Genomic DNA, 13940 nt, shown 5'->3' with positions numbered 1-13940 from the left:
AGGACATGTTAACGGTGGACGCACATGTATTTGCGTCTTCATAACTGGAACTGGAGGGAACATACATGTACTTGTGACATGCACATAGAACCGTTGGGGTCCAAGATAGGGGACATAACTGATCGGAAAAATCCATATTCCCACATTCCCTCCTTGTCCCCTACTGGCCCGTCAAGAGATATCAATCTTCATCAATCCATTGATCTGTTAATATAACATCATTTGTTCTTCTTTCTTCTTCCGGGACGAACGAAATCTTGGTGGTGGAATACACGATGTGGTACACAGACCACAAATCGCTGGTCCACATTGCAGACATAGACAGCAACTGAATAGTATGAGAAGGCCAATACCTAGGAAGGATAAAACTCTCCATCCCCAGGCCGATATCACACTCCAAAACCAACTGGACCAAGTCCAAGTGCCTGGGTTCTGGTGTATTCTTATGAAGGCGAGTGATGGCTTTATATACAGATGGCGAATTTTCTGGTATGAATACGCAGCAGCTTGATCCGATGACCCTGCAAGCTCCGCCCCTATCAGCCAGGATGACGTCAAGGACAAGACGATTTTGAAGCACAACAATCCGCATAGCAGACTGCTCTTCCGTTAAATTGCCTAAGGCGGAAATAGTCTCATTCACTACTGCTTCAAGGGTTCTAGTTAATCTACGTATCAGTTTACTATTAGTAACAGTACCTATATAAGGAAAGATGCCTTTATTGAAATCTGTGTATTTTTCCCATGCTGTTTCAGTGTAGTCGACAATTGGGAGATCTCTCCGCTCTCTGTTGTGTACTAAATGAATATTTCTGTAATAATCAGGAGGAGCTAGGAAAACAGGTGGCAAAAGGAATGCAATGTAGCAGGTACCATCCCAGTCTAGAGGTAGACGCATATATGCGGTCTGACCACATATAAAGTAGGAGTGGCGATAAGCTCTAAATGAAGATTTGCCTCGATCACTGAATTCTACTGTAGTAGTGCATTTACTATGGCCCATATGTATGGAACCAACCTTTCTTACACATAATTCACCCTTCGCTGGGAATACTGACATGGTGGGCAAGACTAGTTCAACTTCGGATACGACATTCAGAATCATGAGATTAGGTGTAAAATTACCTAATCCATATACTTCATTTTCTAGATCAGTTCCTGTTCTCTTGGGGCGACCCTCCTTGTCAGGGTAGCAGACCTTGAGTAAAACTAGGTTCAGATTTCCCCATACCCAATGATCTTGGTAAACTGCTGTGTCTGAGTCTATGGAATTGATTAAACTAAACCATGCTCCACAGGATCCATTATGTGTAAACGGATGTGGAAAGAAAGGCAGGACTCCTTCATAATTCTGATAGGGAGGGAGTCGGCCACACACCCAACAGTTAGTGGCATTACTAGTCTGATGGGAATGATGTAACATACTAATGAAAGTGTTATTGCGCAGCGCAAGTCTATAAGACAATTCATGCGGAGGTAAGTCACTAAAAGAATGTTCAGCAGTAACATTATAAATATGTCTAGAAATAGGGTAATATATGTGCAACAATATGCTTGCAGTAATTATTAAAAGACTCAAGAAAAACAAGATTATTAATGTCACTATGCAATGGCTACGCAGTGATTTACAATACGCCTGTCGTTTCATCATTTTTCGCGATTGTCCATGATTCAGGTCTAGAGGATACATGTCAGAGACAGATTCAACCGCTTCACCTAGGAGAGGACTTAAACAATCAAATCGTCTGACGTTCTAGGCCTCAATTTAACTTTGTAGAGGTCAGTTTCAGTCTTTTCAACCAAAGGAAGTTTTGAATCAGTCTGTGAGGGAGTGCAGGGCACAATGTCTATATCCGAGGATTGTCCATGAAATTTCTTGATATGACTTGAATGAATCCAGCCCTTGCGGCCCTCGATCTTCACGGCTGTTCTTGTGGTCAGCAGAACCAACTTGGGTGTCTTCCACCTGGGCTCCAGCGGAGTCTTTCGGTCGAAATTTTTTACAAACACGAAATCACCCGGAACTACGTCATGGGGTTTCACCTCAGTGTTGTCGGGAAATGCTGCAGCAACCTGTGAACGACAAGATTGTAGTGCAGACATCAAGGAAGCCAAGTAATCTGTCAGCATATTACAGTCAATATCAGTTATTTTGCGTGGTATGGGCGTCCCCCACATATTTGGTGGTCTGCCGAAGATCACCTCATACGGGGATAGCCCTGTTCGAGAGTGTGCTACCATTCTCATGTAAAAGAGTGCAACTGGTAATGCTACTATCCAGTCGACACCCTTCTCTCTGCATATTTTGGACAGTCTGATTTTCAGTATCTGATTATGTCTTTCTACGAGACCTGCTGCCTCGGGGTGTCGAACACAGTGGAATTTCCACTGATATCCTAGCAGAAGTGAAACATGTTTCATTAATTCGGATGAGAACGGCTGGCCGTTATCTGAGTAGACAACACGTGGTAAACCGTATCGTGGGAAGAATTCTCGAACCAACTGTTTGGCAGTAGTCGGGGCAGTGTAATCTGAAACTGGGTATGCCTCCGTCCAACGGGACAGAGCGCAGACAACTACGAGAACATATTTGAATCCTCGACATCGTTCCATCTGGATATAATCCATCTGGAGGACTTCAAAAGGGTGGTCAGGAGGATGAAATCCACCCTGTTCTACGGGAACGCTTTTTCCTGGGTTGAACTGGCAACAGATCATACAGGTACGGACCTTTTGTTTGGCTGCTGCTCGTAAATGTCTATTGAACCAGATGTGTTGAATGCTGTCTAGCATAGCTTTTTCTCCTAGATGCGCTGGACTATGTATAGTGTTAATTATAACTTGGACCATTGAATCAGGGAGGAACCATACAGACTTTTCCTTCATCATCCATCCTTGGTCCGTTTGGATCCCTCCTAATTCAGTCCATTTCTTTATTTCGTCTGGTGTAGCATGTGTCTGTATGTCAATTACGTCAAGGGTAGGATCTTTAACTGTCATACAATGTGTCGGTATCGGGACTATTGTCTTTGTCATGTCGGGGGTTTGAGTTTGAGCAGTCTGTTTAGCTGTTCTGTCGGCTAGATCATTGCCTTGGGAAATGATATCAGTAATCTTCGTATGAGCCTTACATTTCATAATTGATATTGCAGTGGGTAGATGTATTGCATCTAATAAGGCATGAATGAGGGGTCCGTGCTGAATGTGGGCACCGTGGGAAGTTAAATAACCTCTCTCTCGCCACAGCACGCCGAAGTCATGTACAACTCCGAATGCATAACGTGAATCAGTGTATATGTTGACTTTTTTATTTGTGGCTTGAATACAGGCTTGTGTCAGAGCGATGAGCTCTGCGGCTTGAGCTGACAAAGTATTTATACGATTAGTTTCAATGACTTCAGTATCTGTGGTGACTGCGTAAGCAGCCACTAACTCTCCTGTACTTGTTCTCATACATGAACCATCTACATACAACGTCAGGTCTGGATCTGACAATGGGACATCTGTCAAGTCTTGTCTGGGTTTTGTCGTTATAGTAATAACTTCAATACAGTCATGAGCTAGTGGGTCTGTTCCGGTTACTGGCAAAAGTGTGGCAGGATTCAATGTGTTACAGCGTCTGATTTCTATATGTGGCTGAAACAATGTAAGTTCATACCCTGTAAGTCGCGCTATAGTCAAGTGTTGTGTTTGCGCTCTATTTACAAGGACCTCTACTGTGTGTGGTACTTGAACTGTCAATGGATGTCCTAACACTATGGCATCGCTTTGTCTGATTGCTAAAGCTGTCGCTGCTACTGATTTCAGGCATGCAGGCAAAGCCTGAGCTACTGGATCTAATGTACTAGAAAAATAAGCACATGGTTTGTGTGCTCCTGCTTGTTCCTGTGTGAGTACTGACAAGGCAGTACCTTCGCGTTCTGTAACAAAAAGTGTAAACTGTTTTCTGTGACATGGTGTTGCTAAAACAGGTGCTTGACATAAAGCTTTCTTTAGGCTTTCAAAAGCTTGTGTATGTTCTTGAGTCCAAGGGAGAACAGTCGATGTGGCTGCCTCCTGTGTTGTCAACTGAATGAGTGGTTTTGCTAGAAATGCATACTGAGGGATCCACTGCCTACAATATGAAGTGAGGCCTATGAAAGCCCGTACCTCCTTTTGTGTCTTGGGTATTGGCATGTTAGCTATTAACTGAATGCGGTCGGGTGTAAGCTGCCTTCCCTCCTTGGACAGCGAGTGTCCAAGATAAACAACTCGCTGGACACAGAATTGCAGCTTAGAAGGGGACACCTTGTGCCCTCTTTCGGCTAGAAATTGTAAAACTGTCAGTGATGCTTTTTCACATTCCGGTTCGCTTCTCGCGGTGATCAGCAGATCATCGACGTATTGAAGCAGAGCAGTGTTAACTGGCATGTGGATACTATCGAGTTCTCGTTTCAGTGCTTGGCTATAGATGCTGGGGCTTTCTGTAAATCCTTGAGGTGCGCGTGAGAATTTAAAACTACGTCCATTTAAACTAAATCCGAACAAATATTGGCTTTCCGGATCTATTGGGACGCTGAAAAAGGCATTCTTGAGATCGATTACAGTAAAGAATGTTGCTTCGGAATCAATAGCTGTCAGTAATGACGAGATATCTGGGACCACAGGGAATTGTGGCACAATGCATTTGTTTAACTCGCGTAGATCAATAACCAATCGATATACTGGCGGGGCCTTAGGATCTGTTCGTTTAAGAATCGGAATTATCGGTGAATTACATACATTGGAGTCTGTTTCTACAACTACTCCTTGGGCAATAAGTTCGTCAATGATTTGTAGTAAAGCCACTACAGCATCTGGTGGTAACTTGTATTGTCGCATTCGTGGTAGCACCACTCCTGCCTTTAATGTGACTCTATATGGTGTAATATTCATGCAACCAACATCAGTAGGGCCTTGCGCCCATAGACCTGTAGGTAAAGTCTGCAGTCGGGGATCCATGTCTCTAGACACATAGTGACCTTTAAAATCTCGTAAAAACAACCTTACTCCTTCCGGAGAACAACATATTATGGCTCCTAGAGCTTTCAATGTTTTTATTCCCAGCAAGTTTTCTGGACATGATTTAGTAAGCAATAAATCTGTAGTTCGGGTCAGAGGTCCTATCGTAAGTGGCAGAGGTTGTGACACTTCATTAACAATAGGTTTTCCTGAAAAACCAAGGGAAATATTCTGTGAGCCTGAGAGGGGTGCCCCTGGAACTTCACTACGTTTTATAGTTGTTCGACTTGCCCCTGTATCGAGTAAAAATTTCCTATCTTGGCCTAATAATTCACTATGTACATAAGGTCCTTCTTGATCTACAGGAATCTCGATAAGGGGTAAATCAACTTCCCTCTCTAGGCTTGTTCATGCGTAACGCTGATACTCAGGATATTCATACTGTGCGGTCTGATACATTTGTCGTGTTGTTGTCTGTGTGGCAGCAACAGGCAACGGTGGTGCAGCTGGCACAAACTGTATTGGCTGTTGTGCGGCTGGCATGGCCTGGGCATGCTGCAGAGCTCCTTGTTCATTCTGCTCTTGTCTAAATGGCCGTGGTCTTTCTTGTGTTTTACCTATGGCGATATTATGTTTTAAAACTGGACAATCGTGTACATAATGACCTGGCTTTTTACAATAATTGCATGTCCCTTTTACAGGTCCCGCTGAATCGGAATGTGTCATACCCTTTTTATGTCCTTCAGCTGGAACTGTCTGGGAAACTAACATTTTCATTTTCGTGTCTTTCATGCGTCTGTGTTCATGTTCTTGTTCCTCTCTAATTCTATTATGATGGTACTGTAACATTTGTAACATTTGTGATGGAGTGTTACCTTGCCAGGTACTCTCGAATTTTAATACTCTATTCTTTACTGGTGGCAGGGCATTTTCTACTAATTTTGTTACAAACAGATGTGGGTATGATTCGCTACTTGCTTTTATGCCACTATTTATACCAAAACATTTTTCAAATCGGGCATAGTAATCACTAGTGTCTTCATCTTGCTTCTGTTTACAGGCTGAAATTGTACCCCAATCTTCCTTTTTCGTAGTTAATAAACGTGGCAGTACCTGTACTAATAAACCTGGCAGTGCTTTAGTTTTATCCCCAAGTCCTGCTCCTGCAGTTCGGGCCTTTTCTTCTGCTTCTAACACTGACCATTCTATCTTTTGGTCTCCTACCTCCCACTCTTTTTCCTTGAGTTTCTCATAAATACCAGCAGGCATCAATACCTTTAATATTGTCATAATGTCGGGATAGGTATACTCTCCCATGAGTAACATGTCTTTAATTTCTCGGTGAAAACCCGCTGGATCTTTGTCATGACTGGGTACCACTTTCTTCATTTGTAACAATTCTATTTTCGATAGGGGCGTATATACAAATACGCGCTTGAACTCGTTGTCCTCGCCTTTTATTGGGTGCACTTCTCGTAAGGGATTCTGTCTATCCATGTGATACGTGGTTCTTTCCTTGACGGGCAATGAGACATGCTCTGCGCATACAAAAAGAATATACTGCTTTCTTGATTCTAGAATTTCTTTAATTAATTTAGTACCTGCACCTCTCCATTTATTCATAAGCAATTCAGTCAGTATGTCAGGTAAGGGACCAGGGTCCGAATGCTGACTTCGATATAGTATAATGAGTTGTTGAATCATATAAATCCCAGCTAACCTCTGTTCATCTGGGGCAAGATTCAAAAATGTGCGTACTACTGTATCATCACTATATTTTCCGGGACTGTCCACCCAATGGACAGCTGCCCTGGCTAAATCTTGTTCATCCATAGAATCGAGAAAATGATAACCCCTTCGTTCTCGGAGTAGTCTGTCGGCGGTTTGGAACGAATGCTCGTTAGACCTTATATTAATTATAGGTATTTGGGAATTCCTGTTATTATCTGGACATATCGGACGTATCGAGTCAGTAAGACGTCTATTATTATTACAAGATCTTCCTCTACCTACATAGGCTATGGTGTCTGACTGTCCTGTGGGCAGTCCTGACCCTTCTTCCTCGCTTTGTTCGAACTCGTCTACCTCTAATCTCTCTTCGTGTAGGCGTTCTATTTCTTTACGGATCTTTCGGCACATGGCTATTATACAATTTTGTTTATCATGTCTCCCTTCAGATATATTCTGGCTCCATCTCGTAAGAACTCGCATTGCTTCCGGGTCTACCCCCGGTCGGTCTTGATTTCTGATCACACAGTTTATGAGGAAACGTAACAGTTCCCCCTGTATCTCTACTTTCTGGTATTCCATAGCTCTGTTAATACATTCTGGATCTCGCCCTGTTTGGACAAAATGATATATTTTATCAAGATGCTCAGTCATTCCTGGTAACTTTCCTAAATACACTGCGGCTCGTCTGATACGCAATGAGGCCAGGGTCATTTCGTCCTCTTTACCGGGCACAGGATCATATCGGCAATCTATAAGAAGTTCCTTCAGCGTACGGGCACTTATGAGTTTGGGTGTACGTGAATGTGCTGACTCTTGAAAAGTCAGTTTATTTATTCTGGGTGGCGTAGAAAAGATATTGGTAGCACCTCCCGTGGCCCCATCTGGGGTGTCGGGTGTGAAAGGATTCGTCGAACGTGACACAGCAACTATAGGTGTGGACACAGCTATAGAAGTAGCTGTAGGAGCGGATGCAGAAACAGATGTGCTTGCCAGAACTTGTGACTCGATTGGTTGCTGTAGGGATACGGGTGCTGGATCTTGGCGTTGGACCTCCCCGGTATGCGGTCTATGCGGGGCGGAATTTGCATATTCGGGAGCTGCGTCATCTAAATATGAGGAAAGAAAAACATCTTCTGCGGTTCTAGGATGCCCCTTAGGATGTACCTTTATTGGGAACAATGGGGGTGGCAAGTCTTTCGGTATTTCTGGAGTAGCCTTAGGTAATCCTTCGGCTAGAAGGGGATACATACCATTCATAAGGGCGTTTCTTTGTCTGTCTACTTGTTCTGATTTCACTCGGATACCTTCCTCAATTAATAGATTTTCTCGAACTTTATTTGAACTTTCTTTATTCCTTTCTTCCTGTCTCCGTGCTTTTTCTGTGCGTCTATGAGATTCTTTACGCCGTAACTCAACGGCGTCTTTCTGTGACTGTCTGACTTTCCTTTTTCATAACTCTTCCTCTACTTTCATGATGCACTCTGCATCCCAGGTTCCCGCTGCGGGCCACCTCTGACTTTCTGGTAATCCCTTGGTGTAGTCTACCCATAAATCAAGAAAATAATATAGCATCTAAGCCATGTTTGTGATACATGAAGTGCCCTGGAGTGTCCCTAGGAGGAATAGGGACGGCTTCTTCGAGAACCCCTTTTCTAGTAGTGATCTGTCTTAATTTCGAAAAGAGCGGCATATTGACAACTGATCCGATACTTAATCTTGAACACACTTAATACAGAAAGCACAATAATGAACAACCATTCATACCACAATATGCAGGACGTTTAACACATTAAACATTAAACATTTAAACATTTTTAACCTTTAAAATAACCAACAATGATGATCGTCTGCATAACTAATCACCAAGCTTAATTCTTGACAATAACTAGATACTTCGGAATACTTGATATACTGCTAAACAGTACAGATACACTGCTAAAACAGTGCAGACCGGATTTGTGTACCCAAACCCGTCTTGACCGGCACAACCTATGTGCACGTCAGAAATGCCTCCCCAGTAATGGTACTCACCGGGTAGCTTCGGAAACGGAAGGCCTCGGTAACTTGAACTTGAACCGGACTGGACTCGACTCGACTCGTCGGACACTGGGCTTGACTTCGAACTGGTGGGTCTCTGTATACCTCGGATCTTGCTCTCTCAGCTAGGCTCTGGTCGGGATACTTCGCACTTCTCACCGCCTCGTCTGGGTGTTGATCGCAGTCTCAGTCGCCCCCGCTTGACCGGAGGGAGATACAGGAAATCCTGCTGGTACGCGTTATTGTCCGTCCAGCTGTGGCAGGAGACCGGGCCTGCAACGCACCGCCGGCGCGTGAGATGAGAAAGTGTCCCTGTTCGGGCGCCATTCATGTGGTAAATAATTCTCCTTTACCTGGACATAATTTGATACAGAAACATAATTAAATAGCTCAGTAAAATGAGAGGCAGAATCCGTGGTATTAGAGGTTCGGAATGGGCTTTATTCCAATAATCGATTATAATCGGTTGCTCCAAGTTCCATCACCACGGAGGTTCAGGAAGTGAAGTACATACTTTATTGACAAGAAGTAACCTTTATAGTACATACATTACAATGAAGCGAATGCAATAGACGTAACAATTGATAAGGAAAATGACGATTTGTCTGCGTAACCAAAAATGGGTGTAATAAGGCGTAAAAAGGAACATAATTGGTTATGATGTCACCTATAGGCGGATCTATAAGATAATACTTGGCATAGATGCGCGCGCAGCAGTATGACGTGTGATTGACGTGCAACTAGGGGGTGAAGGGGACTTGACATTTAGCTCTACATGTGGAGACAAAAAGTCTGGGGGGTCAAGTCAACCTAATCCCAAATCATATCTAACATCCTATGTTTAAAGAACTATGTTATCCACAAAAGAAGGACTCTCGGACAGAATCTATTCTATACTGACTGTGCGTGCGTGTACAAGCGTCTAAATGTCTACACTGAAAGCGAGGGGGTAGGAATATTCCATGGTAACAGGGCTATGAATTACTTGCATGAGGACAGAGAAGTCGAGCCTTTTGCTCGGTAGCTGGAAGAATGTTTACTTAAACTACTAGACAGGAATGCATCGGCTGAGGGGGAAGCAGATAACTCGAAGGCGAAATACAGTTCTTGGCAGAGAATAGGCTGATGTCAGGCTTCGTGAGCCGCGCAGAGAATGAGACAAAGTTCATGGTCACAGATGCAGGCTCGAACTGGAGTTTTCAGAGGCGGAAAGCAAGAGGAGTTTGATGACAGAATCAGGGCCTACTTGCTTGGACTGTAAAATGGCATAAGTGAACCATATAAAGGCGGTGGCCTTTCGTACTTAGGAATGGAATATCCGGCCCATTCATGGCGGATCAACAGAGGACATGTTAACGGTGGACGCACATGTATTTGCGTCTTCATAACTGGAACTGGAGGGAACATACATGTACTTGTGACATGCACATAGAACCGTTGGGGTCCAAGATAGGGGACATAACTGATCGGAAAAATCCATATTCCCACAGGAGGCACAAGGTGCCTCGGTGCAAGAGATCCCAACAGAGGGCAGCCTGGGGGCGGAAATGGTGCCTCTGAGTCTGCCACCACTAAACTTTCAACCGCAAAGGCCCAACGCATCGCAGATACATTCAAAGAAAATCCGGGGACCTGCCTGAAATAGACGTTTTGTGGCCGCAAGCGCGTGGAACGCACTGTTTATAAAATGCGGAAGAATGCGTGATGTCAATTTTGAGCTAAGCAGGAATTATAATTAATTTCAAAATCTTGTCTTCTTTCGCTAAATGCAGCCGCGTCTTTGCACATAGAAATGGGAAGTTGTTCGAAATTAATTTGTATTTTAACTCTATATTGGGAACCTGAGAATGATTTCAGATATATTAAAAATATATGTGGTTCATCCAAGGGCAGACACCAGCGACCTTAGGAGGAAGAGATTTACAATGGAATACTCTTATAGGAGACTTTATTTCCTTTCTAAATCGTTTGCCTGGCAGTGAATTCCCTTGTAGTTGGGATTAATATCCAAGCATGCACACAATACTACCTCACAAATTGTTGATTTAATCTTTTTGGCTCCTATGTATTGATGCATTTCCCCATAGACACAGAATAGGTAAAACCCTTTGATACATCAAACTTTTTGTTTCTTATATTATTCTGTCAAAACAGAACAGATTTCTTTTCAGTAGCTTACAGAACCTACCAGGGGCAAATAATTTAGCAACGGAAACTGCATCAGTACAGAAAAGGCAGGGTTCAAACATTAAATATTGGTTAGTAGTGAAGATTCATGAAAAACTAATACTTATTTTCCTTCCTAACGTTTTTTGTCAACGTGATCAAAAAATGTTTTGAGATGCACAGGAGAGGCCCCAAATTAAGTTCACTCCAGTACACCTTGTGATCCAGTGCCTTGTCCCATAGATTCTGTATCGATTGAATGGAAGTTGGGGCTTTTGTGAGCTTCTAGGGCGGGTGTATGGCTGCTCTCTTTCCTTGCTCTGCTTAACCCACCTGCCTACGGTCACATTTGTAAATCGCTGCAACTTTGTTGGCAAAGACCATCCCCCCCACAGTAAGTGAACTCCAACTCTTTTCTCTTGATTTATAGTTAATGGAACCTCTTTCTGTCATTGTCAGATAGAAACACTTTGAGATGTGTATTCTTTGTCTAAAAATGTGTTCCCTACTGTAAACGTTTTCATTTGGTTTGTTACATTTCTGATCAACACAATCAGTCGACTTGTGGCAGAGCAACCTGACATTTTGCAACATTTCCCTAAACACAGAGGTCCTTGAGTGTTTAATAAAAAAAAAACTTAAATTGGGAAGCACCCTTTCCCATGAATGGGCACTGCTAAGAGCTTGCTGGCAATGAACCAGCATTATTGTTTTATGTGGAAGAGTGTGCCAAAATATCTTGTGTTATGAGAGATCGCCTGGTCCATGAGTTGATGGGAGTCTGGTTTGAGAACTTTAGACCAGTCAGCTGTCAAGAAAAAGAACAATTTCCGAATGTGAATTTCCTGTGAAATGAATGGTACCGGGGATACTGGTCAAGAGTGAGATTACCCGTTAGAGTAGTGCTTAATTTGAGCCTGTGGTTTACTGTACTCAGCACCAGCACTTAATCATCAAGTTGGGCGCTTTTCATGAGCACTAGTTAAGGACACATTAATTTGCTGGGAGATTAAGTGATTCACACAGAATCCCTGGATGTTGAGCCGACACTGTGACTCGAACCTTGTCTCCCAGCTCTGAAGTCTGCAGCTCTGGCCATTATGCCACATCCTCTCCACACGTTCATGGTTAGTAGTTGGTTCTGTTTTAGGAGGTGCTAACAGGAGAAATAGGGTGGAGCAAGCTGCCTCATGTTCAGAGCCCCTGCAGTTATTTGTTTACAAATTAACCACTGCGTCAGAGTGTGCAACCCAGCACCCAATAAGTGACCTTTGAGTTGTCTGCTTCATTGCATTTAAAAACTATGCCAAGTCAGGGGGCGAACATGTGAAAAAGACACATGGTTGATGTGGCAAGATGTTTTTGATTAAACAACACAATATAAACTAACGCTATTTAATACTGTGTGTAGTCTACAGAGGTAATACTAACTCATATTTATGCTTTTTTTCCTTGATTTTCTTTTTCTTAAAAATATTTTCAAGTATTCATGCTTCAGTTATTTCTGCGCAGCATTGGATGCCATTACGCTTTGTTTTTCTAAGATTTATGGCCACCAGACCGTACGTTGAGTTTTCGTTCCTTTGCTCGCCTGCCTATTTTATGTTTTGCATGCTTGAGGTAGCACTTTGGTTTCTTTCGTTTTTTTTAGTTATGTTATTTATGTCACCATGCATTTGTCACAGGTCACTGTGGAAACGCTAATGAGGGACAAGATGCCCAAAAAGGGAGGGAGATGGTGGTTTTCATGGCGAGGAAGGAACACCACTAACAAAGTGGTAAGTCTGCAGAAAGGAGCAGGATTTGATTTTGCTTCAAGTGTCTCAGGGTGCTGGATCGGTGTCCAACCTTTGCCTCTGCATCCAAGGACAACCGAAGTCATACTCTGATGTATTGCTTGGGACGTTACTTCATGCAGTGATTGCTTGTCGGGCCTGTGACATGTGCCTTTATGAGCGCACAGTTGCTCAAATCATCTGTTGTTCAACCTTAGTGTCTCTGTAAATGTTGTTACCTGTGTGACAATGACGGCCCCTCCTGTTTCCCTGGTAGAACTTCCAGTTGACCACTAGCAAATGGTTACTCTTGAATCTAGTTGCAGTATGTTTGTATTTGGAGACTGGCGTGTACATGTTCAGCAGAAGAAATAGGTACTTTCTAGCAGTGAAAGACCAATAGGCCAACTGGTCAAGATGCACCTAGTCAAGATTACTGTTCCCTACAGCATTCCAGAAGATATCACAAATCCCAGAGAATAGATCCAGTAGAAACCATTTGTAACTGGTCAAGCAGAATTTCTTTCAGACATAGCTGGTGGTGTTGGTATCTAGTTTAGTGTTTTTGTTCTTCTGTGGTTATTGTCAAATTGTAGATGTCATTTAGGTGTTTGTTTTTAATTCCTAAAATGTGCCTGTGGAATGGGACAAAAGGAAAAAGAGACCACTATTGTGTTAAATACCCAGAAATTAGCACAAAATTGCTATTTAAACAGCTGACAACATCATTTTTATTGTTTGTCATTGTTAGCAGAGTAGCTATCTGGAAAGCTATGTCCTTTTAGATTTTTTTTTTTTTTTTTTAGTTTGTCCTTTGTTATCCATACATTAAATAGTACCATTTCTTGTGCTAGAACTGCTCAAATATAAAGATTAGGCAAATGAGGTTTTAAGTCTGAATTTAATTTTCCCAAATGTTGCTCCACGTTCAGTTTTTAAGTACTCGCTCACTGTGAGGCCTGCTTCTAACTCCCACTTTTTTAGAATGTGTAAGTCAACTCAGTCATGGAGCTGTTTTTCAGTAGAATATAATTTCCCATAGGATGGCTTTGTTTAAAGGTTCTCCTTATTTATGAGTTTTTCATTTCCTTTTATTATAAGCATACAATGTGCTACATCCTGCCATTAGAAATCACTTATCTACGCGCCCTTGCCAAATCGGAGCAAATGTGTACTGTCCTCTGTGCTGATACGCTTCCAAGTGTTCAGCTGAGTTCTAATCTAATGCAGCAGAAGGATGATGAGCTTAGC

General features: G+C 42.7%; 1 protein-coding gene across 9 annotated transcripts in view; it reads left to right on the top strand.

Moving 5' to 3' along the window:
• The window catches only part of LPIN1 (lipin 1), a 421902-nt gene that overhangs the window by 363795 nt on the left and 44167 nt on the right, over positions 1 to 13940 (top strand). For all 9 annotated transcript variants that reach the window (XM_085610674.1, XM_085610673.1, XM_085610676.1 and 6 more), the window contains one exon: positions 12600 to 12692. In XM_085610674.1, the coding sequence (XP_085466800.1) occupies positions 12600 to 12692 (93 nt within the window). The remainder of the gene's footprint in view (positions 1 to 12599; positions 12693 to 13940) is intronic.

Source organism: Triturus cristatus, chromosome 6, assembly GCF_964204655.1.
Source record: "Triturus cristatus chromosome 6, aTriCri1.1, whole genome shotgun sequence".
Classification (NCBI taxonomy): Eukaryota; Metazoa; Chordata; class Amphibia; order Caudata; family Salamandridae; genus Triturus; species Triturus cristatus.
The sequence above is the reverse complement of the archived record's forward strand: the minus strand, read 5'-3'. Positions and strand labels throughout refer to the sequence as shown.